General features: G+C 39.1%; 2 protein-coding genes across 8 annotated transcripts; one reads left to right on the forward strand and one right to left on the reverse strand.

Moving 5' to 3' along the window:
* The first annotated feature begins 5,086 nt into the window (after window positions 1-5,086).
* On the forward strand, window positions 5,087-8,818 carry LOC116251557 (DNA-(apurinic or apyrimidinic site) endonuclease). Its single transcript, XM_031625898.2, has 2 exons — window positions 5,087-5,291; window positions 7,397-8,818. Exon 2 carries the CDS (start codon window positions 7,428-7,430, stop codon window positions 8,520-8,522), a length of 1,095 nt encoding a protein of 364 aa, XP_031481758.1. The 5' UTR covers window positions 5,087-5,291; window positions 7,397-7,427; the 3' UTR covers window positions 8,523-8,818.
* Window positions 8,819-12,464: 3,646 nt separating this feature from the next.
* LOC116249883 (uncharacterized) lies at window positions 12,465-24,538 on the reverse strand. Of its 7 annotated transcripts, XM_050076552.1 has the most exons (9): window positions 24,259-24,382; window positions 24,011-24,114; window positions 23,153-23,260; window positions 22,381-22,429; window positions 22,036-22,282; window positions 21,476-21,628; window positions 21,262-21,367; window positions 21,059-21,173; window positions 12,465-13,112 (listed from the first exon to the last, which is right to left on the reverse strand). In XM_050076552.1, exons 3-9 carry the CDS (start codon window positions 23,197-23,199, stop codon window positions 13,083-13,085), a joined length of 747 nt encoding a protein of 248 aa, XP_049932509.1. In that variant the 5' UTR covers window positions 23,200-23,260; window positions 24,011-24,114; window positions 24,259-24,382; the 3' UTR covers window positions 12,465-13,082. The 7 variants fall into 7 exon arrangements, with proteins under 7 accessions (XP_049932509.1, XP_031479049.1, XP_049932510.1 ...); XM_031623189.2 differs by lacking the exons at window positions 24,011-24,114; window positions 24,259-24,382 and adding an exon at window positions 24,386-24,538; XM_050076553.1 differs by lacking the exon at window positions 24,011-24,114 and having other exon boundaries at window positions 24,259-24,379.
* Window positions 24,539-27,627: the final 3,089 nt, after the last annotated feature.

Genomic DNA, 27,627 nt, shown 5'->3' on the forward strand with positions numbered 1-27,627 from the left:
GAGCCAACCCTGCATGCATAGCTTGAGCTCAACTCATTTATTTAAAAGAGTTCATGCCTTAACTTTAGCTCGAGCTCGACTCATAACAAACTGAAAGGGGCTCATACAAAAGTTGGGACTCGAAATCAAAATGATATTCAGATTATCAAAATCAGTATACATAGTGACAGTGGGTTCGTGAAGAACACACCTAGAAACAGTTCAACAAGTCTTACTTAATCTAAGGAACACGAAGTCCACAATCAAACACAACCCATTAGAGAGAGTGGAGAGATGCATGTTTCTTATTCTTCTTTTTTTAGTATGGTATCAGAGAATTGAAGACACTTTATTCTGCCTTGCTGGTTGGCTCAGTCATAACCAAGTCATTGGCCTTAGAACTAGGGCCGGAGGCAGAGCCATTTCTCCCCTCAAACTTTTAGAAAATCAAAATTTATGTGCAAAGTTTAAATGTTTTAGTTTAACTTATATAAAAAAATTTAAAAATTATATTTCGGCTCATGTTAAGATTTTGAAACCATAGTTTATCAAAAAATTCCAAGCTCCGGCTTCGCACAGAATCTCTCGTGACGTCCGAAATGTCTTAAAAGAGGCGTATATTCCGCAATCAAGAGCAAAAACATTACACCTGAAAACTCAAATTCAAGAACTCAAAAAGGGAGAGGAGACTGTAGGTGAACATTTTAAATTCGTTAAACTTCGTGCACATCAGCTTGCTATTGTGTCAAAGCTGGTAGAAGAAGAGGATATTGTTCTTCATATCTCCTGCATGGGCTACCAAATGAGCTTTATATGAATTTACTTTTAATTCCCCTTTGCCATTAGCCAAAGCAACAGAATAATTATAAAGGCAGAAACAATAAAGGAAACACTGGTGCAAAGAAACAGCAATGGTGGCAAAATAACAAAGAAAAGAGAGACAATCAAGAGGGCAGCAAGGTCTTGTGTCAGATTTGCGACAAACCAGGCACACTGCCAAGCAATGTCGCAAGATCTCTCACCTCCTCAATTCAGACGGGTCGGTCCAAGCTTTCTCTGTGTCTACCACTAATTCAATTGATGAAAACTGGCATTCTGACTCGGTGCGTCCCATCACATCACAAATAGTCGTAGCAACTTGATGCTTCAGTCTACGTAGAAAGATGAGGATGATGCACGCATTGGTAATGGATCCACTGTGTCTATATCTCATATTGGTTCCGCTGTTCTTAGTCATGCAAATAAGAAGTTTAAGTTGAATCAGGTTCTTTACGTTGCCCAAATAAACAGGAATTTACTTTTAGTTCAGAGATTTGTGAGAGATAACAATGTTGCCTTTGAGTTCTTAGTCTTAGCAACTTGATGCTTCAGTCTTCGTATGAAGATAAGGATGAGGCACGCATTGGTAATGGATCCACTGTGTCTCTATCTCATGTTGGTTCTGCTGTTCTTAGTCATGCAAATAAGAAGTTCAAGTTGAATCAGATTCTCCACGTTGCCCAATTAAACAGGAATTTACTTTTAGTTCAGAGATTTGTGAAAGATAAGAATGTTGCCTTCAGTTCTTACTATCTTCTTGTCAAAGTAAGGATCAACAACTGAGGGAGCTCTCCACCAGTTGCCTGTTCTGCAGGTTGATCAAAACAAGAGGATAACGTTGGAGAAAAGGCATCGATCTTTGTGTGGCGTCAAAGATTTGGTCACCTAGCTTTTGAAGTCATCCATTATGTTTTAAGTAAGTTTAAACTTCCTTTTGTTTCCGACGCTTTATTTTTTGTGATGCGTGTAAGAAAGGGAAGATCATGAATCTCCTCTTGTGAGGTAATCCAGTTACGTGGGTGCACAAGGGTGTGGAGTTCATGCAACAACACGAGAAAAAGAGGAGCCTTGAAGTATTTTAGAATTTTTTTTATACAGAAATGTATATTTAAAACTTTTTAACTTTTTCATAACCATTTTTTAATTTTTAAACATTTTATGTTTATTTTGTGTTCTTTATTGATGCCTCTACTCGATTTTCTTGGAGAAACCCTTGGCTCCAATGCTCGACTCAAGTAGGTCAAGTTAATCTGAGCCTACCCCTCCTTCCCTCTTCTACCCTATTACTATCTCTCAGTCACTTCCTTCCTTACCACCTTCTTCTTCTCCCTTACTATCCTTACATAGAACTACAGTGCTCCCGTTCTTAAGGGGTCGTTTGGTAAATAGAACATTTTATGAATGTTTTATAAATCTGCCTTTGAGCATATTTATTGACACTTAGTTTTAGTGTTCCATGAATTTGTTCTAAACTTTACGTTAGATTCCTGAAATAGCTACAACTAAAGTATTCCAACTGCCAAACAACACTAACTCGTCTAAGAAACCATTGGCTCCAATGCTCGACTCAAGTAGGTCAAGTTCATTTGAGAGATTGAGCCTACCCGTCCTTCCGTCTTCTACCCTATTACTATTTCTCAATCACCTCCCCCCCTTACCACATTCTTTTTCTCCCTTAGTATCCTCACATAGAACTACAGTTGCCCCCGTTCTTAAGGGGCTGTTTGGTAAATAAAACCTTTTACGAATGTTTTATAAATCTGTCTTAAAAATTTGAACATATTTATTGACACTTAGTTTTAGTATTTCATGAATTTGTCCTAAACTTTAGATTAGATTCATGAAATAGCCACAGCTAAAGTATTCCAACTGCCCAACAATATTAACTTGTCTAAGACGTCCTTGTCATTCTCATAGTCTCCTTCAAGAATTGACCTAGTCGTTGGCCTTAATAGCTCCGTATCACACACCATCCACTCCACACCCTCTCCAGATAAGATACACTATATGGTCAATTGGGCATAGGATGACATCCTTCGACCTAAGTTTTTCACTGCTAGACACTGATAAAAAATTTAAACCCAATAGCAAAAGAAAAGTTTAACGTGGTTTGGATCAGGAGCGGAGTCAAGGTGGGGCCGGCAGAGCCTTTGGGCCCACTCTTTTTTTTTTTTGAAAAATTGCATGTAAAGTTAAAAAATTTTATTTTTATTTTAAAAATTATATTTCGACCCTGTCAAAATTTTGAAACTATAATTCAGTCCTCATGAAAAATTCCTAACTCCGTCCCTAGTTCAGAAACATCTTCTACATGTACAGTCCCTCCAACATTGCAATCACATGGAGGTTTCTCACCATCTTAAAAAGAGTATTTTGCTTCTTTGAAGGAGACACATTCATCTCCTTGATTCTAGTGGACCTGTTACAACAATAGTTTTGATTATTACGCCATATCTTGTGCTCTTGACTTGTCTATCTTGGCATGTGACCAGCTGCTGCATGATCACAAGATTTTCGCTTTCTTTCATTATTGTGTGTAGCTGTTTCTGATATGGTCGATGCATTCTCTTTAGATATGGATCTGTAGTCTTCTTGGATTCCATATTCTTTACACCCCCAAGCAAACCCATAGTAGTTGTCTTTGTGGAACTCCAAGACAGTAAATTTGGGTCTAAAAAAGATGGCATCAGCTCTACTAGATCGTCGGTCATGGCCCAATCTATATTCGAACAAGTATTGAGGGTTCAATTTGAACTAGATCTGAGAAGAAGTTCATAAAAAAGAGTATTTTGATATACCAGAGGACACTCTTAACGTTGCCCAGTGATCTACAGTGAACTTGACATACTTTGTTCACAAAAAACGTAATATCCGGATACTTCAGAGAGATATACGGAAGAGCGCCCACTGTTGGTCAATAAATGTCAATATAAAGCAGCATTTTGAAATGGAACACTTGCTTTAATGCAGTGACAGACCCAGAAAAATTGGTTGGAAGGACACTTGTTTAAACAAACTCGAATTTGATGAGACACTTATATATATATATATATATATATATATATATATATATATAAGGTTAAATATTTAAGATTTCTATTTAAAAATAAAAAACTTTTAAGTGGCTAGTATGGGCAACTGCCCGCACCAGCCATAGTTGTCCACACTAGCCACATGTGGCTATGCCACTGCTTCAATGAGAGCTTTGGTGGAGGACATACGTAGGGGTCACAACATACTTAGCTTCAATCTTGTTGACCCGTTGTAAAAGATAGGGAACATATTTTTGTAGAGACAAAAAATATTCCAATCTTCTTAACCTGGTTTGAAAAGAACTGCATCCATGGTGAACTCTGAGATAATTAGTTTCTAATGCAGTTCCAACTCGGCCTGTTGTCTGTAATGTATTAATTCGAAAACACTCGCCACCAACATGAAGGGTCTATGATAGACAAACCCTACCACATCGAACAGGGACTCAACAAATGTTTTCCAAGTCGGTTCTAAGAAATCAAGGGAAAAACAATGAGTTGGGAGAGAGAAAAGATTTTGTAAAGTTAATGAACAAGTAAGCATGCAAGAAACACAGTCCAAGTATTTAAATGTCATGTTTAACATATAACTTTTAAATGACAAATTACATGCTCCAAAGGGCTTAATGTAGTTGGTTGGCCTATCAGGTGGGTAAAAGCCTGTTTGCTAATTCAATTCCTAACATAATTGATTGGGCTAGCGGGTCGGTAAGAACTCGATTTTTATGGACATTATACTTCTGAACCATAATGGCAGAAACTATTTGACATGAGAATCATAAGATTTTTAAGTCTAGAAGCAGGACTGTACCTTGAAGGCAGGGAAACATATGATTAATTTTTTTTTTTATTTTGGGATTTAGTGTTGCTTTAGAACCTAAATGCTTTTATAATTACTTCCTCAACTTATTGTACCTTGTGTCATTGTTTATAGTTAGATGAGTTGTATTTGGAGAAATAAAAACTGATGACCATATTTTAACCGACCTACGCGACTAACTATGCTAGCGTTGTAAAGACTTGTTTAAAAGCTACACGGTTAAACAAAATATTTAAATACTTGAACCGAATTTTCTTACATGCTTATTTGTTTATTTTGCTTTATGATTGATTTTCTAAACATCTTTTCTCTCTTCCAACTTATTGTTTTTTCCTTGATTTCTAATGCAGACTTGAAAAATATTTCCATTAAATCCCGATTGGATGTGATGGGGTTTGTCTCTCATGGACCCTTTGATGGCCAGTGTTGTCCAATTAGTACACTACCGAGGCGAGTGGGCATCGGCTTCAATACAGAGTCCTGTCATGTTTTATTTTATACAATCAGTCATATACTGAAAACCCTCCTCTCTCCCTCCCTCTTTCCCCTGATCTTGGTGGTGGACGTGAAGGATTTCGTTGCTCACGGGAAGTAAAGTACAACGTCAATGTTCCTAACCTCTCATCCAATACTGTGAAAATGTAAGTGAACACATCTCTCTCTCCCTCTCCGTCTCCCTCTCTCTTTCTCCACTTTCCCCCCTTTAGCCTTTGACAGCAAAAGTTCGTTCGTTCCCTTCCCTTTTGTTGGTTGTTTTAAGGACTGATTAAGTGGTAGAAGAAGGCAGAAAATGGGATAATCCATCCAGCTGTCGTGACTCATCCGGATGTTCCTATTTTTTCTTTTTCATTCTTATTTACCTTTATCTATAATGAGCGATCAAAATGGTTGTTCTTTTCTCCTCTTCCTTTTGCTTGTTCTTTATGTTGGACACTTATGTGGGTAGCGCGGTTTCATTGTCCGAAATCGTCGTAGCTTGTTCTGGACCCTTTTTTTTTTTTTTACGAGTAATTTTTTCTTAATAATTAAGTTATTACGGTTTTGTTATGTTGCCAAGATGCACTTGGTCATCTGGTGTTTCCCCAAAAAACAGAGAGGGAAGGTTTTACCGTTCACTTGCTCAAGTTGGTACATGTAGCAACCAGGCAAGCTTTCTTCTTTTTACGTACTAAACATCTTGAGGTTCCGCATTCCCATAGTTGTAGAACAGACTAAGAACAATGCCAAGGTCATCAATGATATGCAGCTCGGTGACGCTTTATATGTTTTTCCTTTCCTGCTTTTCCTTACAAGTAATGGTAACTCTTGTTCGTGCTGGCCTTCTTTTTGGAATGCATATGCCCTTTGAGCGGCAGCCCTTTTTAATGGTAGGCTCTAGTTTAGCTGTGTAGTGAGAGCTACTTGTGGTGGTTATTTGCACTTAAATGGGACCAGCGCTGTAACCATTACTAAAAGTTCTGTACGCTATGAATCAGGATAGCAAAACAAATTTGTATTGCGTAAAGAATCTTTACTAAAGATGAAACTGAAAATGTACTTCAGTAAAATCAATCTTCTGACATGCAAATAAGCACGTTTCTACTTGGTGCATATTTGATCTCACATCACGCCAAAAGGTGATATAAAGGGGAGCATTGTTCATTGTATTGCACGTGTGGGAGCGAATGGGATGATATTCGTGTTTGGTGCGTCATAAGGATTCGTGCTGGTCCTTGGCCTAATTTTGCCAACTCTCACATCCAGTGTCAAGTGATTCACGGCCAACTTGCAATGGAGGTGTGATTAGCCTTTTTAATAAGTCAGGGAATTGGAAGATTCTTGAGGACGGGGTGCATTAATATATGGAGGTTTGGCTTTTCCCTGAAAACCGAAAACCTGTCAGTTCAAATCATTCTGGCATTTCTGAATCTATAGTTTTCCTTGTTTACAAAGAGGAAATCATGGCTGAACAATATTATAAGAGGCACTATATCCTATGAAATTAGAGACCAGGATGAACAAGGGAGGTTCGAGTCTTCTCTCTGCTTTTGCAGGTACTAAAACCCAACAGACCAATATACATGCCCTCTGCTTATCTATCTTTTGGAAGACTGACAGCATAGTCTTGGAATGATGCCTCGCTGAGTCTGCAGGTTTCCTAAGGTTTAGTTATCTATAGGTTTGTTCTTCAGGGATGACCTTTTGGATTACTGTTGAGGCTGATGTGGACTTCCTGTTCTTTAGTTTTCTTTTCCCTTGAGCCTGATTTGTCGTTTGGCTTCAGGGTTTTGTCATTTTTCCTGTACATCTGATTGATAGAATTTGCACATTCCTCAATAAACACATTTTGATTGATATATTGAATATGTGGGCAGAAACAAAGTGCAGTTGGGATTTTGTAGACATCGTCTGCCAGTTCATTCCTTTACTTTTTAATATTCTGAGCTCTCAACTGCTATTCTTGTTCTCTGGTACTTTTTAGCTGAAAACCATGTCCTATTATTTATTTCCTTCTGTTTCCTTCAAGTATTTGCTAACTGAAGTTTGTTGGTTTTAGCCTGCGTTATATTTGCAACTGTAACTTATGTTGTGCAAACTGCAATTCTTAAATTTATATCGATTTTAAGTACTTCCAAGTTCCAATTGCATACCTTTGAAACAATTAGACCATGTAATTTTGTTGTCAATCTTAGCAAACAATTGGACTATAAACTTCTTTGTTAGTTCATAGCATTTTGGTGTGATCACAAATTCGAACACGGCGCAGGGTCAATAGCTTCTCACACTAAAACAACAGAATGAAGCGCTTCTTCAAGCCAATAGTAAAAGGTGAAGATAAAGATGGAAATGGAGTGGATGGAGATGTAAACTGTGATGGGCCTTTGAAGAAGAAGTTGAACCAATCTGGAGAAGCAAATAATGACAATGAAAAGGAGCCAGCAAAGCTGGAACCTTGCAAGTTTATGACATGGAACTCCAACAGCCTGCTTCTTAGGGTTAAGAACAATTGGGCTGAATTCACCAGCTTAGTCCAACGTGTTGACCCAGATGTTATTGCAATCCAGGAAGTGAGGATGCCTGCAGCAGGGTCTAAAGGAGCTCCCAAAAATCCTGGGGAGTTAAAGGATGACACAAATTCAGCACGGGAGGAAAAACGGATATTACTGCGAGCTTTGTCAAGCCCTCCGATGGGGAATTATCGTGTTTGGTGGTCCCTTGCAGATTCAAAGTATGGAGGAACTGCTTTATTTATAAAAAGGCGGTTTCAGCCACAAAAAGTCTCTTTCTCTCTTGATAAATCATCTTCAAGGCATGAACCTGATGGGCGAGTCATTTTGGCTGAATTTGAGTCATTTTACATACTAAATACATATGTTCCTAACAATGGTTGGAAGGATGAAGAGAACTCTTTCCAGCGGAGACGGAAATGGGATAAGCGGATGCTGGAGTTTGTGATTCGATTGGGTAAACCTTTGGTTTGGTGTGGTGACCTGAATGTGAGTCATGAAGACATTGACGTGAGCCACAAAGAGTTTTTCAGCAATGCTAGGCTTAACGGCTATATACCTCCAAATAAGGAGGATTGTGGGCAGCCTGGGTTCACAATAGCTGAAAGACAGAGATTCTCAAAGATACTAAGGGAGGGGAGGCTCTTGGATGCCTACAGATTCCTCCACAAAGAGCAGGACGTTAATTGTGGATTCACATGGTCTGGAAATCCAGTTGGGAAGTACAGAGGCAAGCGAATGAGGATAGATTACTTCATAGTGTCGGAGGTGCTTAAGGACAGAATAATCTCCTGCAAAATTCATGGCCAAGGAATTGAGCTGGAAGGATTTTGTGGGAGTGACCACTGCCCAGTTTCTCTTGAGCTGTCACCCGTTTTGGTATGAATTAGAAGCTTTTTAGTAAAGAATGGACAGTAGTATAAATTCATTCTGTTCCATAGCCTCTGGATCTTTTGCACCAACACTAAATCCTTCATTCGTAGGTATTACCATTTGTGCTCCGATATATGGAAGCTTCTCTTTATAGTGGTGATTCTTACTGATAGATCCATCTCGGGGAAGGACCCCCATTTTGAAGAAGGGAGCCTGTCTGCCTGTTCAACGCTTTTAAACTTAATTGTACCTTCTTTTGGGGAAGGAAGAAAAATGAAAAAGAAAAAGATTTGGTCTCTCATGTTAAATCTGCTGATGAGAATTTTTGTGAAGATAGAAATCTCTTGCTTTTGGTAGGAAGATGTAAATGTCCCATGTGCTTTCTATTCTGGAAGTCATCCATACGGTTAAACGAATTTATATAGTTCGCTTACCAGGTTCATTTGTTTAAAATTTTCTACGAGTGTGCAGTTTCTGTTTATTTAACTGAACAAACAGCGATAAAAATATTATCCTTTGGAAATTAGACCGGTTTTGCATCTGAAATACATGTGGTTTTAAGTTCTCTCTATGCATCATCAATGGCGGGCTTTGCTGTAGTAGCTTCAGTCATAGGATGGGTGGACATGCCAAAACTGTCCTTAGTAGGCTGGATTATTCAATACAGCAGCATTTTCTTAGTTATCTGCATCTCTGTTCTTGATTACAAAATTGAATTCCCTATGTTTTTTCATATCTTCACCAACTCAGGCTAGGATGGTTGGACATGCCAGTCTATTGATGCCAATCTGTTCACAATAAAGATTTTATTTACTTGGGTCCAGAGCGTTGTTGCATTCTGTTGATGGTAACAATACCATCTTGTCTGAAACAGATATGATTGCTAAAATCCAACTTATTTGCAACATTTACACTAGCAACCTAGAAGTCAGGTGTCATGTTGATTCATGACAAGGTTCGAAAGTCGCATAAAGAGGCTACGGGCTTGGACCAGGACACACGAATCCTTTGTGACCAATATGATTAAGCCTCCATTTCCTACATCCAGAGATGTTATTCTTCTCTTCAAAAGCATGGGAATCAGGTCTCAACTTCTTGAATCCAGTCAATCTTAGATGCTATATAGTGTAACAAAGAACGGAAAGTTCAAATCAAGGCTATCCGGTCATCATAAAATTTTATGAAATTGCAGGAGGAGTGAATTTATAAACAAAAAGAAAAAGATGAGGGGCTCATTTGTCAAATTTGTGGAAAGAAATGCACTCTGCCTTTGACTGTTGCATGAGGTTAATCACTCCTATCAATCTGAGGTCCTGAACACACCACCGGCCTTGGCAACAGTCTGCGAACACTCAAGATGGGGAATGGTTTTCGGATGTTAGAGCCACTGCTTACATGACAAGGGAAAAGCTAAATTGAGCTTACATGACAAGGGAAAAGCTAAATTGATGAAAATAAAACAGTAAATGGAAATGATGCTACCATGGTTGGCAATGAAACTAAAGTACCAAGATTCGAGCCTACTTAAAATCTCAAACTCATCCTGTTCTTCTGTCAGATGATATTTTATGTTCCTAACTGGAAGGATGATAACCTAGAAGGTAGGATGTTCATCTAGAAGGTATGAAGTTCCTTCAAAGGGTATCTGTTAGGGTACTCCATTAACGGAGTGTGCAACTACTTCATTGATGAAGTTATGGGTGGATCAAGTGTCTACAGGCACACTCATTTATTGGTCTCCTATCCTACCCATAACTGTCATGCAATTAAGGATGGTAGCCCTTGCAAAGGTGTGGTATGACAGTGCAAGAGTTTTGAGTATTGCCGACGGCTTAACCGTGGGCAAAGACTGCAAAGAGCTGTTGGCAATTCATTTGTCACCGGCTTTTGAGCGGTCGGCAAAAGAATTGGACAGTCAATGACCTATAGGGGCGAACTTTGATCTCTGGCAAAGTTCTTAACGTCAATGGGCTTCAAGGAGAATTTACCAGTGGAGTGGCTTATTGGTTGCCTATAGCGGTGATTAGTTTCGCTGTTATAGATATCTTCCATTTAATGACAAACGAAGATGGTTTCACCCATGAATTAAACAGCGTTGGAGCATACCGCAGCAGAAAGTATATGCCACTTCATTTTATATTTATAATACTGAGCAAAAAAAAATTAAACTTGTCAAAGTTGTGTTAGCATCAGAAACAAAACAAAAACAAATACCATCAAGTCTATTAAAACAGATACCAAGTCATGCAGTTCTTCACACAAGCATCTTTATCGGCCTTGTAGTACTTCTGCTTTATCTGTAGATCCTGCGCAAGTAAAGTAAAATAAGTGTAGTCTTTAAGCTCTATGGATTCGGGGGTTTCGGACTTCCTCTAGCTGCAGTTCCCCCAGAGACCCGAGATCTAAACCCAGTTTGATGGGAAGGGCGGGTTCTAGGGTATTGTGGGTTCTGGATCTAAATGCGGCCCTGCTATTTGGGCAGATGTGGATCCAAATCTTGTGGGTCTAGCTAAGATGTGCCCAAAAATGTTGTCTTTGTATTGTCTTGGTTTAGATACATATAGATATATGAGTCCCTTCGCATTAAATTGCATGTCATTAAACATATTTTCTAAAAATCTAAAGAAATGGATAATACAACTGGTACTGAGCACCTATCTCAATGAATTTAGGATAATTGGATCCGATTTGCGGTGTTGACCATGGCTAATATGTGAATGAGATTTTTTTCTTAATCTTTGCTGGAAAAAATTCAGTTTCGACTATAGCCTTCCAAACAATTCATTTCAGATTTAAAATAAATTTCAAAATAAATTTCTTGCACAATACTAAAAAGCAATGTCAAAACAAAAGCTACTTCAAAATGATATTTTCAAGCATTTACTTCAAAATACTTTATTTTTACGACTAATGATGAAGGCCCAAACTTGAAGGCCTCAACCAATCCTCATCCTCATTTTTTCAAATCTCTTCAAGTTATTTGCTTTCAAGAATGATGATGAGGATCTTATTTCAGGATCCAGAACTGAAGGGCTACACCTTCCTTCAAATTCTCAACTCTCAAGTCGCCATTCAAAATTCTTCACCAAATTAGTCGGGCCTTTGCTCACATTCAAGCATCAGTTGGATCTTCTTTTTTCTTCTCAACTAATTGATCCATTTCAGGTTACCTTCAAATAACAATTTTTAAATCAATTATTATCTATTTAAATTAACCTTTTTTTTTGTAAATAATCTCTCCATCTATATCTTTCGTGACTTTATTTTCAAATTAAATGCTAAACGACGCGCCAATTCGAATTAGTCCTCTTTTAAATATTCTCCGAAGTCATGACCCATCCATTTCTTCAGAAGAGCCTCTTTGTTCGAATTTCTCTCTCAATTTAGTTAGGAATTAATTTGTAAACATGCTATTAGAGTCTCTTCTAACTTCAAGATAAATTTCCAAAGGCATCTTTCTTAATTTAAATTCGTCAAGTATTCTTTGATTTTCTGAAATTTGCGCCCATTCATTCAAACCAAAATTGTTTGCAAATTCACCATGTCAAAGGATCTTTCTTCTTATTATTTCAAATCAAAATCAAGATTTTCTTATCTTTCATTCGCTTGCATTATTTTCAAAAAGTCTAAATCTTTCAAATAACCATTCTATGCCATTCCACTATGACGTTCAGATTTCAGAACATTTGCAAATTAAAATATAGAAGCAAAAAATCAATATTTGGTTCGGTTACTCCTAATAAATGCATCGCTGTGTTGGCAGGGGGCCCTATCTCCAGAGTTTTTCCACAGATTTTAAAAACATTTATTTTCCAAAAGATGGGTAATTGCCAAAAGATGATACTAAAATTTGTTAACAATATTTAACCTAAAATAGTGATGTGACCTTGCATTTTTCCATGAGCATCACAAATTGATAAAACATGTGAATACTGAGCACGCCAATGATGCATGGAAAACATTTTGCTACAAATAACAAGCCTGTTCATATTCAGCATTGGTCACAGGTAAGTGTCTTCTTGTTGTAGTAGGTGAAGTCATATAAATATACAATGGGGGAGCCTTTTTTTTTCTAATAGGGTTTTCTGCAAGTAAACATCATTTGTTCGTTTCTTTGCTTCCCAAGTTACTTTTACCAGGGTAGTTGATCTAAGGGGAACATGGGCTGAGTAAAGGCAACCCTAGAAATATTTAAAAGTACAACCATATACTATGGACCTGAAACATTGATATTTTTATGCTAATGTAGGAGACTGCTTCAGCAACATGAATCTCCAGCTTTTCCCAATGCTGACTGCCAACGGTCCCAAAAGATGAGATCAGAAGGTGAACAAACCAAGGAAAAAAGGCTAAGCATCAGGGCAGCTGATAAAAGAATCGGTCGATTAGTCTCGTGTAAATAACACCTTTCACGGAAAGACCTTATAGCCCTTGTTCCATCACCTCTAATCAGAAAATTCTGTCTTCTTTTCTTTTTTTGTTTCTTCAAAGAAGCATTTAGCGCGCATGCTAATCATAAGAGTTGTCAATCATTTTACTGCCCCCAAGACCTTTAAACAAACATGAGATGCATTAGGTTGCATTTGAATCCTTCTTCACAATCTGATGACAAGAAAAAAACATCAGAAGGCTGTCAGTATAAGAAAACAAATATCCCGGGTCATCCGACTGAAATAAATGTAGCTCAGATACTGCGTTAACGTTATTAGTCAGAAAATTATCCACAATTTAAACAGACAAAATCGACCATATTTACATTCTGAAAAAAGGGTCTAGCAGATCAAGTTCATCCACCACCTTTTATTTTCCATAAATTCATGAATTATCCAGCTTAGATGAATTCACAAACCTATGCTCTCACCAGAACTTCAAATATGTAAAGTTCATAAGATAAATAATATCACTAAACAGCAAGAATGCAGCACCTCCGTATAATTATACTTGGAAACACCACTTTATTATTAGTAAATGATGCAAGGAAGACAACGGTGTAGTGATAAAAAAGTAAGCAGTAAAGCTTTAAATGGCAAAGCTCAAGTAGATATTACAAAGTGCAAACAGATTTTTTTTTTTTGTTTTTTCTTGCATCATCTTTCTTATTTAAGCACACCAAAAAAAGGACTTAATGGATATTTTCAAATCTCATCTCCAAAGAATGAGACACATTTTTCTTTGCTGTGAGGGTTTTGGATTCCTATTTTCACTTTCAACATGAGAGATTGCAATGGAATAATGGGTATATAATATATTGATTATTGATAATCGTGTAACCTTCCCCAAGTGAATAAGCCATGTCGAGATGGTGAACCAATTTGTGAGTGGAAGCCCACAACTAGCACCAACACCAATATCTGTAACTAGAAAACAGTACTCACGCAGGAAGATAGATAGAGAGAGAGAGAGAGAAAGAGAGAGAGAAAGAAAACAAGAAGAAGCTGAGGAGAAGAAGCCGTAGCCAAAATGGTTTGCACGGCCTCTATTTATAATCCCATTTCCAGAATTCTAAGAGTCCCCAATCTTAGAACCCTAGGAGATTTCACAAGCTCCAAAGACATTAATTACATCATAGAAACCTAAGAGACTTCACATATTACAAAGATATTAACTACAACATAGAATCCTAGGAGACTTCACATATTACAAGGATATTAACTTCAACATAGAATCCTAGGTGACTCTTCACATGTTACAAGGACATTAAATATCTTAACACATTCTACAAGGAGGTGAAATCCTAAGAGACTCCTCTTCAACGTGCTGGTGAAGGATTTATATTTTAACAGCTTCAACTTAAAAAGTGTCAGAATTAACTAGACAAGTGGCCTGGGAACAATGATACATTTGAGTTCGAAAAATTAGGATGATCATATGTCTTGCTCTCATACTATCTAATGTTCTGGCTTCTGGCTTGGAGTCCTTTTCAAGTGTGAAACACAGCTGACTACAGGATGGACAAGATTTGCAGAACCTAGCACTTACGTTAGTTTTAGGTGAGAGGCCATTACAGTTAATGCCCAAATCATGTCCAATACTCAGGGCCCGTTTGATTGCCCAGAAAAAATTGGTGGAGCGGTTGAAATACGTATGGGCGGGTGAAATTTCACCCGCCCGACACAAAAACCATCAAACATGGTGAAATTTCACCCCGTTTTCGATAAAGTGAGCGGGTGAAATTTCACCCGCTCAAAAGTCCGAGCTCGCAGCTCAGACTTTTGATCGCGTGAAATTTCACCTGATCGACCGCTTTCAATTTTTCGCTCTCACGCCACGAGCATGTGGCCGAGACCGCGGAGGGGTTTCGCCCCGAGCATGTGGCCGAGACTGTAGAGGGGTTTTACAGCAGGAGCACGAAGGAATGGAGGGTGAAGCAGGTAGTGTGGTCGAACTTCGATTCCCTCCTGGGGGAGGTGAATGAGCGCATTCGCGATGCCGATTTCATATCCATCTCAGAAATTGGGGCTTTACTCTTCTCCGTGGCACCCGATTCTTCCCATTGACACTGACGAGATGGCCTATAGCAAAGCGAAGGACGCGCGGAGAGATTCGAGCTCAAATTGCAAAGAAAAGTTAGAGCTCGAACATAATCTCTACTGCAGGATGCTCAAAGATACATCAAAATGGGTTCTATGGGGAGACTTTGAATCTCTATGCACGATGCCCAAAAGCGGTCGCCCTCCTGATAATTTCACCTTCCCTCTTGTCTCTTCCTCCTCCCTCCCCACAGTCGACATCATCGGTAGAACCAGCACACTCTGAGAACAAGCTTTTGATGAGATTGGGGGATGAGGCAGTTCAATATTCCTAGGGGCACTAGCGAGAGGATTGCCTCCAGATGTTTGGGTGCTCAGGAGCACCATAAGCCTGGCACCCGGATTCGGAGCAGGTGAGGCAGAGGACGGGATGTGGGGAGCAGTTGGTTGGGGAAGTTGTGGAGAGAAAACATGATCAGGAGGGAGCGGGAATTTGCTGAACGGTGGCCTCAATGGCGGGTGGGAGCTCTGAAGCGAAAACTCGCGTTTGAGGATGAAGTTGGTCAGGTTTTATGCCACTTGTGACGAAGTCCGAAGTGCAGAACACTTGTTTGACGAAATGCCTGAAAAGGACACTTTTGCTTGGACTTAAGCCGAATCAATTTACAATTTACAATTACTGCTGCATTTGTTTCATTTACGTCTCGATGGGGCGCAGCAGTTTGTGCACAAACTCAGCAATCAAGCAATCCAACTATTTGGCTAACGGAGTGGGCTCCAGAGCCCCGTGATGTTTACTGGAATAATCTTGCAATACCATTTGTTGAACTAGCAGTTCGCCGGTTAATCATCTCTGTTGCAGTCTTCTTTCTTACATTTTTTTTTATGATCCCAATTGCTTTTGTGCAATCACTTGCCAACATCGAGGGGATTGAAAAGGTTTTTCCTTTTCTAAAGCCAATAATAAAACAGTGAGTATTTTTATGGATGATGTATGCGACTGTTGAATTATTCTTTTCTGTAGCTTCTTGTTTTTTTCACTTGTGCAATGTTTTCAGTGTTATTATGAGTTTGCAAGTTGTAACCAAGATAGTACAATAGTAGCAGTAGCAGTAATAGAAGAGGTTGTACAAGGATGGATATTATGGATTTGTTTTTGATGCTTTATCATCGCTGTCAGTAGCATAATTTCATGATATAGCAGAATCAACTGCAAATTAAAGTTGGTTTATGTTTCCACAGATGCTGTAGACAAGGGTACCAAAGGGTCAGTTTCAGCATGCACAGGAAGCATGTAAATTTCTGGCGACTACAAGACATTCTCATGCACAGGAAGCACGTAAATTTCTGGCGACTACAAGACATTTTCATGCACAGGAAGCACGTAAATTTCTTTCTGTGCATCAAACAGGGTTAAATTTACCACGTTAAATTCTTCATGTGCAAACAGTATTAAATTTACCACGTCAAATTCTTCTTGTGCATCAAACATGGCCTCAGATTGAAAGAGGGAGAAATTTCATCCCGTAAATTTTTCCAGAAAAATTTACCATGGTAAATTTACCACGTTAAATTCTTCATGCGCATCAAACGGGCCCTCAATGACATGTTCCTTAAAGAGGCTAGAATGTACCACGTTCCTTAAATGTGGAGAAAACTTGGAGATAGGCCCATGCCTAAGAGTCTAAAATATTTTGATGACCATTTATGCCTTAGTCTTATTTTACTAGCATCCCGGGTTTGTAGTCCTTCCGAGGAGCTAAAAGATGCTGCCCACTGGATAGAGGGGGATCCAGCGATCGAAGCACTGTGGTTAGTTTTCGGGTTGGATCACACAAAGTCTAGGTTGAACCTTTCCACTTCTCCGTTAGGAAAGAAACATCACAGCTTACACCAAAGTTAGAAGAACATTAGCAGTTGAGCTATCTTTGGGAACTTTGCACTAGGACAGTGTGGCACGCATACCATGAACATCCATGAGGCCAACCAATAAGGGTTCCATCAAAACCAAATTTTTTGGCAGATGCTGAAAGCACTACACTAAGGGATTCACATCTTCCTTAATGCAGTGTTATATGAACTCTAAGTAGCATTAGAGCTGTATTTTTCATAATGATGTCGATATAGCTTATGCTTCAAATCATAGACTTGGTAATAAATGATCAAAATTTGCTCAATCATTTGAAGAATGGAAATATCACTTTATGAAAGATAAAACCATGCATTCTGTAGGTATGTATCAAATGCTGAATTACTACAGAAGCAAGAGTATTGCTACATCAATATATTGAAATCAGTCAATATGTGTATGAGGAAGTTGTGTGCTTACAAGGATTATGTAACAATGAAATGATTATGTTTCCAGCTATGTCACATAGGTACGGGGTATGGGTGCCGGTGCGGGTACTGACCATTTTCAAAAATATTGAGTGTATGGGTGCCGGTGCGGGTACTGACCATTTTCAAAAATATTGGGTGCGGGGGTATGGCCGTGTATATATATATATATATATATATATATATATATATATATAAACAAGAAGAAATACTTATAAAATATGTATCAAAATAAAAAATATACATCAACATAAACAAATAAACAACATAGAAAATATATATCAATGGCTCTTGCAGCAGTGTGTTTAAGAAACCTATGAAAAACTGTGAACATATGGACAATTGAGCGACCCCCTAGACAGTCAAATGTGAACATCAATCCAATTTTCACATCCAAAACACGGTTCAACATTATGGAACTAGAATCTAAGCGCTAAATGCTGAACTGGAATGGCTCAGTTACAAAAAATGCAGGATTTAGGCACCAAATATAGAAATATTGAACGGCTCAGTATTGTGGAGCATAGTTGCATATAAATGTAAAAGAAAAAGGGAAGACAATATGATTTTCAAAGAAGAAAAAGATTAAAAATGACAAACCAATAAAAGAAGAAAAACAAAAATACTACTAAGAACAACAATAAAAATAAAATAGTTGATGCAGGAAGGTCGCTGGAGGTTGCCGGAAGTCGTTGGACGTCACCGGAGGTTGCTGGAGGTCATTCTTCCTCAACAAACAGCAGTGGAGAAGAGCAAAACAGAGCCAATTCTGTCCAGGCTCTGTGCTTTTGAAAGGAAATAAGAAAACAAAAAAAAACCCTAACTTTTGGACGAAAATGAACTCAGTCAACATTGACCGAGTCTCTTTTTGGACAGACATGGACCTGGGTACGTTGACCGTACCCGATACCTGTTGACTCGTACCTAAGCCGCACCCGACACCGTACCCGTACCCATACCCATGTCACACCCGACTGGTACAGGTACTCCACCAAAATTAAGGTGCCCATGTTACATAGGCTTCCAAATGAAGTTATGGTACACAAAGAATTACCTTCAAAAGCTTAGCTATTACGAGTAAGTTACACGAAACATTCCTTCAAGTGCATAACCATTTGAATTCTTTACAGACAAGCATGATCTTAAGTACAAGAGAAAAAGGTATATTGGTGTATGCTTTTTATGTAAACATGGGATGAAACTGGAAGTTCTGACGCAATACAAAAACCTACAAGAGGAAGCTAGAACTTTGGAGCTATATAATAGAAAAAAATGATTGAAACAGTTCATGAAACAAAAGTAAAATGTGCATGTGCAATTTAGTGGCCCAGCTAGTGGGTATCATGCCTTAACAAGGCAGGAGTTCAAACCACATATCCAACAATATGAAAACTGTCACATCGACACTCCACAAAGGGCACCATACCCATGTCAACATGGCTGAACATGGGTGGAGGTACATAACATGGCTTGGACATGGCTCACTCATTTTTTGTTTTTTTGATATGGTATCTTTTTTATATAGTAATCGATATTCTATGAATATAAACAATGAATATGAGGAGTCATTTTCTTTAATCTTATATATATATATATATATATATACCATGTTCACACTTGCACCCACACCCACACCCATACCCATGTGATCGATCCATTGTCAAAAGTAAAAAAAGGGTGGATTTTTGGAAAGTGTTGACGGGTTTTGTTGTCCGGGTCCGGATCCTTACCCGATCCGGTTTGTCCTAATTAGGACTACTTATATCTCTGTAAACCCTAATCTTAGAGTTAATGAAGTTTTGAAGAGAGAGAGTGTCTGGAGGCTAGTGGGCACCAGACCTCCTCACCCGTGGTTTTTCTTCCCTCGTGTTGAGAGTTTTCCACTTTACATCTGTGTGCTTTCTTCTACTCTCGTGCATATTTTGTTTCTACATGGTATCAGAGCCGTCGGACTTGGAGAAAACGAAATCTGTTTTTCTAGGGTTGTGAAGTTCCAACCCTGACTGCCGCCGCTACCACCGTCGCCGTCGCTACCCCCACCGCCGCCGCTGTCGTTGCTGCGCCGCCGCTGTCGCCGCGCCGTGACATTGTCTCCGTCGTTGCCCCACCGTGGCCGTGACCGCCGCTGCTGCGGCGCTGGTGTCGTGACTGCCGACGTCCAATGCCGACGTCTGTCGCCGACGCCTCTGCCGACGCCGACTCTGTCGCCGACGCCTACACCGACACCGTCGTCTGTTCTCGGCGTGCGCGGCCAAGCGCCGCCCTCTGCTTCCGCCGAGCACTGCTTCCTCTTCTCTAGGTTACTGTTGTTGTGTGTGTTCTTTGGCAGCCACTTCTAACTGGTGATCATGGCTGACTCGTCTTTTTCTTCCGTCAATACTAATCTACCTGATGTTGTGTCTGCGCGGTACCACCATTCAACTTACCAAGGAGAACTATTCACGATGGTCTGCTGCGATTACTATGGGGATTGCTGGGCGAGGACGCATTACCTATGTGAATGGGAGAAAGGTTGAACCTGCTGCAGATAGTCTGGCTTGGGATACATGGTTTCTTGAAGACAACCAGGTAAAAACCTGGATTGTTAATTCGGCGTCCCCAGATATCCAACCCCTCATTCTTCGTAAGAAGACTGCAAGGGATATGTGGGTTATTTTGGAGCAGATGTATGGTCAGAAGAAAAGGAAAGTTCGCGTGTATCAACTTCTGAAGGATGTGTATTCCCTGCGCCAAGGTGCTCTCTCGGTTGCAGACTTTTATGCAGCATTAAAATCTAAGTGGGAGGACCTTGACTATCATTCTGATATTACATGGAGGTGTCCTCACGACCAGATGCAGTATATGACTGATAAATGGGAGAACAGGGTATTCCTTTTCTTATCCGGACTGAATGATGACTTTGAAAATACCAGGAGTCAGATTCTTAAATCTGACGAATCATTTAGTATTGAAGATGTCTAGATTTGTCCAGTCTGAATAAAGTGGACAAGGCTATTAAGTTCCATTACAATTTAAAGAATATTTCTGCAAGTTTGGTACTGCACTGTGTCCACATCCATACACACACCCATCTAAGATAGCATCAAAAGTTTTGATAAAATCATAAAAAAGGTGGATTGGCTTGCAAGCTTTGTCCAATCTGAATAAAATGGAAACAGACCATCAAGTTCCATTACAATCAAAATAACTTTTCTGCAAGTTTGGTACTCTTACATGGTGCAGACTCAGACTAAGGGGGAAAAACAGCAAGAAAAGAGGGAAACTTGTGGAAATGTTTAGTTAGGATGTGCAATGCATCACAGGTGTATGAAGCTCTGGAAAAGGATAATACCTGAATCGATATACTAAAAAACATTGAAATTGGGGAGTACAGTCAAATAAGAACAAAGATAAAAAAAAGTGCCAAATAGTGTGGAGATATTATATGCCAATTTATCATGCCAATGATTTCATTATTTTTCTTCCCTTTCCTTTCCTAGTCACACAAAGGCCAAATTGTTCCTAGAACTAATTCTGGCTGATTTCTAAAGCATGCTTCTCATATGCATCATTTACATAACAATAGAATCCATCTAAATAAGAGTAGCACAAGATTTATAATAGCTAATATCTGCAGTACAAGGATTAAAAATGAGCTAAATCACATATACAGTCATGAAAAAACTCTATTCAAGCAAAACTTCATTGTGTAATGTATGACTATTAATAAAAGTACAACTTTCATGTTGAAAAATGAAGGACCTGTGAAATGCAGTCTTTAACCCCTTGCATGATGGATTCATCCAAGGCTCTTTCTGCAAGTTCATACATGAGGATATGACCTTCTGGACCACTGCTCTTTGTTTTCTGCAAATATCTGTTCGGCACCAAAAAGCATGGATAATGAGAAAGAACTTCACTGGATACCTTGGAAGAAAATTCAAATGAAAACAATCCACTTTGACCTTTGCTGTAAAAGCATTTCCAAGGTTTCTTTAACATTTCCAAAGGGCAGAATGTTTTGAGCATTTTCACTGAGGCCCAACCTCCTCAAGTGATGCCACAGGTTGTCTGCAATGCTTTCCACAACATGTTAGTTATTAAGTTAGAAACTAAATTTTTTCTCCAAGAGAAGAAAGCAAACCAAAGAAAAGAATAGAGGAAAAGAAAAAAACTCACCTTCTGAGATTTTACCTCCAGCGAGATGGACAATGCTGATGACAGCAAAAAGAAAGCCAGTTACATGGGAAGTTTCCTTGTTCTCAACATATTTGCTGTAGACATCTGACGGCAACTTACTGCAAATGACATAAGTTTTCCCCTCTGCTGTGTCTGCACAAGTAATAGATGAACTGTTAAAAGCTACGGTCATATAGCTCAGTGCCTCAGTCAACAAAGTAGATTATTGACTTTGCAATTAGGCTCCAATATGGACCTAAAAGGGAGAAACTTTAGCACAGGGGTGTGGATATCAGAGATAATTTTTTGTCCACTTCTAGTCTCAAATAACTTTGGCCAGCTGGAGGAGTCCAGCCTCTCACACATGCGCATGCATGTGCCTGATGAATGCATCAGGGCACACGCATGAGAGGCATCTGCCCAATGGATGTCATTGGCAGCTATTAGTTGACAGAATCCCTATAGTTAGTAGGGATTCTGTCCACACACACCAACGTTTTTAAAGATGGCACTTGAGTCTGCACCCACAACCACACCAATATTAAACAGTTAGAACTCACTTGGTTGAGAAGAATGTTTATTGCTGTTAGAGGAAGGGCGAACACGCTGTATCTCTCTCAGTTCATACCCAAAAATATAAGAAAGTTTCTCCCGAGCCGCATTGATAACAAACGATGGGAGGGAACGCTGATGATAGTTTTTTGTTACCAAGCATGTAAGCTCTTCCCTCTTAATGGGAGCACCAAAGTTCTGCTGATTCTTGAAAAGTATATAACGGATTACTTCTGAGACAAGCTTGTCTTTCTCCTGCACACACAACACATTCATTTACACTCTAGTTGTTGCAAATGCTTAGTTTCATGACACTGCCCAATACTAACTTGATTGAAGGCAGTAAAATTTACCTCAGAAGAGATATTGATTTCTGAATTCTCACAATAAAATTGTGACATCCTACAGAACAACCAACAAATTTGTTTATTTATATTGACAAAGAAAAAAGGCCAGGATGAAATGAATTATCAGAGAAAAACATTCAATGTGAACTTCAATCAGTGAAAAAAAGGACGCCAGTTACTGAAAGCAAAGCAATTATAGGAGAGCAAAATAACACATCATCTCCGGCAGAACCAAGGTTGATGACAAAACCACTGAAAAATAGCAGATTTCATATCAACGTAGGACTTTTTTATATAGGTTTCTTCCATGTAAATATATCTAGACAACTAGGTCCAGTTGAAGCAACTTGGCTTGTGAAATCCAAAGCTGGATTTTATGTACAAAATATTGGAGCATATATGTATACACACACACACACACACGCTTGATGAAACAGTTGTATGCATTGAAATGCACTCATCTTTCGAAATGCTTTCCAAAACAGGCATTGAAATGGTGCTACATGGGCAAATTCCTACAGCAGCATTTGCACCTTCATGATAGGGACTGTTCCTACGTCCACAAGAGATTGGGAACCCAGGTTGTGCTTCCACTAGAGAGTTGGTGTAAACTGAGAAATTGACAAGTAAAGCCTAACACAGGCCAAATCAACCGGACTTGCTAAGAAAAATACTATTTTATACCAACAACTATGGTTAGCGATTGACAATATCTCCCATACTCATCACTGAGCAGCTTGTAGCAATAGATGTATATAATTGGGAACAAAGAACATACATATGGTTAAAAGAGAGATCTTGATTCTGCTCGACCTCAAACTGCATCCATCTGATAAAACAAATAGCAAAGTCCTCGTTCAAAGGATCATTGGGCTCGTGAGCTTGCCTGACAATTGTTCATACTCGAGTTTGAGTGATCGCACCAAGCTATATCTGAACTTGATGTGGCTGGTAAAATAAACCAACTAACCGAGAGCTTAATGTACTTAAACTTGACTCATCTTTACCACTCACAGCAAGTTTGCCCAAGATCAAAATCATAAAGAAAATTGAACTAGACGCTGATCTTGAATTAGCTTGCCGTTACATGAACCACGTTGTTTTAAAGCTAAACATAGTAAAATGTAAAGCCTAAGCCTACTGAGGTCATATTAAACTTAATATGAAAAATAAATATTTCAACAACTTGTTTTACTCAAATCATATAACATAACACATAATTACTAACAAATTTAGTACAATACATACAATCTGAGCAACAGATCGGTCTCGGTCTGGGAAAGCTTTTTCAAAGGAGAGATGAGCTAAATTGGCTTGCTCTTTCAGCCTCGAATGTTTTCTTTACCATAACTGAACGGTGGAAGCAAATTTGAGGCTTATTCAAATTCGTTCAGTCAAGAAACGAATGGGGTTGTCAAATTCGTTCACTCAACGTTTTCACCGTCTGTGAAGAAAAGGGAGAAGACAGGATGAGTCATCTCAAATTCGTTCACTCAACGTTTTCACGGTCTTTCTCACCGTCAATGAAAGTCATCGGAAAGAGAAGCCATTTGCTGAATCCCAGAACGCAGCCCATCATTGTGAACAGGACAAAATTGTAAAAGAGAGAGAGAGAGAAGACAGGGTGAGAACCTACTGTCTGCACAAGCGTGCGCGTGTGCGCACGTGAGAAAGAGGGTTTGGGAGAACCCTGAAGCGATGGCTGAAATCAGGGGAGAATGCGCCTGTGCTGAGGGTAGACTGCGCCGGGGGGAAGGAGATGGCGAGCATATCAAAAAAAAAAAAAACGAAAAAAAGAAAGAAGAAATAAAAATCAATTTGCGGCAAACGGGCGAAACAGACGATAAGCCCGTGCTGCGACTACCAATCTCTGTAGAATGTTACCTTTCTGCAATCAATTTCGTAAACCGACAGAAATCGCGAGAGATAGACCAGCAATGCTTGCTGCCGCTGGGAAGAAGAGATGCAAGCGACGGCAGAGAGAGAGAGAGGAGGGCGAAAGAGTACAAACCTGCGTAATCGCTGTGCCGCGGTGTCGCTGCGGCGCGAGTGAAGGAAGAGTTAGCGGGCGAATGCGACGGCGAACCCCCACCAGTTTTTGGCGGGATTTTGGCACTTGCCTGCCAGTGCCTGAGGGGTACGCTTCGGCACGCCTTCACATTCAACAACAGGTTACCGTCATCAACTTGAAACTGACCGCACATTTCACATTCACTAATTATTATTTTTTCTTTTTTTATTAATTTAATTCATTCAGTTGTTTATCCAAGATAAGCATTCGATATAATCATAATTCATTGTAAGATATAAATTCAACAGTTGAAATACATTTATAAATTCAATACTATTGATTGTTTTGTGAGCTTTAAAAACGCCTTCTTTCTTCCCTTCTTTGTTCTTCAAGTGGGTGCTTCCGAGAGTCCAGATTCAGCGACGGTTGAAAAACGTTGGTAAAATTGGTACAAGTTTTTTACGGATGTCGGTGGTGGATTCGAACATTCACAGTGAGCTAGGGAGCCTAGCACACATGCACATATAAGGATTCGTGTGGGTAATTGCCCGTAAAGACAAAAAAAAAAATGCTTACTTTTGTAATGTTATTGTTGGATAATTTTTCTCTTTCACATATTAGTGCCTCTTAAAAGTTTAAGCTCATTTATAATGACACTCTATATAATGACACTCTTATGTACAAGAATGTGATTACGAGCATTTGATTAAGCTCATTCCTTCATCAGGATAACACCCTTTATATAACATACCACCCAACTCATGTGATCACGCTATCAATCGAGAAAAAGCAGAAACTCAATATATCAACGTTGCACAACTTTCATTAAATTGGAGGGAAACCACGATCCGATTGGAAAATCAGGCGACGCATGGAACACTAGACAAAGAAGTGAAAACATGCAGCCCACAAAACTCTTAGGAGACACGACTCAAACCAGCGAGAGAACCCCGACACCATACACCTAGAAAAAACTGCAACTATAATTTGTTGAACATAGTGACTAAAAACACAAAAGAACAGAAGCACAGAGATCTAGCTTCGATGAAGAGGCAACCACATGCAGTCCGGCAAAACAGAAACCTCCACCCCAATCAAGACTCGCTGATCTGAAACTCCTAAAAGTGGCAGAGAGGCATGAGGTCACTTTGCAACCTGAACCGCTGCAATTTTATTCCTTTTCAAAAGCATGATCATGGCATATTTTCTTTAACAGGAAGGACAATTCAGTGGCGATGGAGCTCGCTGCAGCACACGACGCAGGTTGGTCCACCTCTGAACCGTCCACAGGCACAGCACGGCCCTCCCCCGCACACGTCGTAATGGCCGCACGGTGCATTGTTCACTGCAAGAAGCCACGGACGGATAAAGAATCAGAAGAATTATAGAGCCGCAGAGAAAAAAAGCAGGTCCAAGCATCAGCAAACTCCCTTTGAAATATGAGGTGCAGTTAAGGACTCCAATCTCCAAAATATGCAGAAATGAAGAAGCAGACAGAATATTAAAGTTAGGTACTCACCGGCGTCGCCTTGCTTCTCGATCACATGGTTGGGAGAGGAGGCTGCAGGAAGTCGGGTGCTCGCCGTTGCCGACGAAGGCACAGCCATTGCCAGGACAAGAAGCAAGCACAGGACTCCCAAGAACTTCTTCATGGCAACCTTCTGCTGCTGGTAGATGCGCTCAGGAGAAGAGACGGTAAAATACCTCCCTTGGAATGGCTTCTTATAGTGTGCTTCAGGTGCTCCATACAACGTGTATCATGTTTCCGTGGATATGTATATGGCAACAAATTAATAATATGCAGGGATTTCCCATTTAAATGGGCGCAGCGCCCAAGGTTGTTTTATGTGTGCATGAAACGAAAAGGACTATAATAACCCTAACCAGTGAAAAGGGGAACCTTCTTATAAGGACAAAAAACAGTAAAACAAATTAAAAAGTCCAAAATTTTTTTTTTTAAATCCTCAAAATACCTCAAAACTCCTCTTTTTTTCTTCATATGCATATCTATTGCATAAACAACCCTCATGCAGAAACCAAATTTAATTGGCTGCATACAACAAATATACACTCAAAAGAAACAAGGTTGGGGTATTTTAAATTTTTTCTATAAAGATACGTACATTTAAGATTTTTATATTATCATAAATATTTTGGTCATTACACATCCTATGCACTTAAACAGTTTCTATCCTTCCATAAACAAATACAATTTTTTTCAGCTAAATTTAGCTGGCCAACATGCATTAATGTGGGAAATATCTTGAAAAGAAAAAGAGATTTCACAGTTGCTTCCAATTATAAACCATCCTTATTTTGACGGTAACAGATTTTGCCTCGGTTTTTGCCAATTCTAAAATAGCAGTAAAAAATAAAGTCAGTTTAAAGAATGATTTTTTTCTTTTTCTTTTTGTGAAAGAATACAGTTTTAGTATTAGAATCAAGTGATTGCGGGTCGGTTGACATGGCCTGGCCTGACCATACTTGGTACACATAGCACACCAGTAACTTCATCTATACATATTCAATATTTATTTTTTAAATTTGTTTGAACTTCCTTCAAACGGATGTTAACTTGTTTAAAATTTGTAACTTAAGAAGCTCTTTGATGTATTATTTCGTTTAACTATAAAAAAGTATTATGTTTAACATATATTATATTTGTGATTTTTTTTTTTCATTTTCTGGCCCAATTTAAAGAGCAAAAAACAACTCACACAGACTCTGTTTGCTGCACAATTGATCAGCAGGGGTTCAAGTATTTACCTGTCATCTGCCAATACTTGCTACCAAGGTTTTCAAAAGTTTGGACATGTACATTGAAACTTTTGAAAATGTGAACAAGTAACAAGCTGTGATTGGAACAATGTGGCTCACAACTGCAGTTAGTGTAGCAGATCTCAGCCTGTCAAACATGAGACCAATATATCAGTCTTTTCTCAGATGAGAATTACCTGTTTTTTGTTCATAACAGCAGGAAAATTGCGTAACATTTCGTAGAAGCTATGACGAGATTCCAATTGAGAATCAGCTTACATCCTCTTAATTACAGAGATTCAGATATCAATAATCTGGATCAAAAAAGAGATTAGCACCAATGGCATCTCCATAAAAATGCTTGGACCTTCGGATATTGGTGGGTAACCTTCATAAAGGGCAGTTTGTCGATCTACTTGGCACAGTCAATCGTCTAACTGGTCAGGCAATCTCCTTTGACAAGCACAGAGACTAATCTTAGTCAG

The sequence above is a fragment of the Nymphaea colorata genome, chromosome 3 (genome assembly GCF_008831285.2).
Source record: "Nymphaea colorata isolate Beijing-Zhang1983 chromosome 3, ASM883128v2, whole genome shotgun sequence".
Taxonomy (NCBI): domain Eukaryota; kingdom Viridiplantae; phylum Streptophyta; class Magnoliopsida; order Nymphaeales; family Nymphaeaceae; genus Nymphaea; species Nymphaea colorata.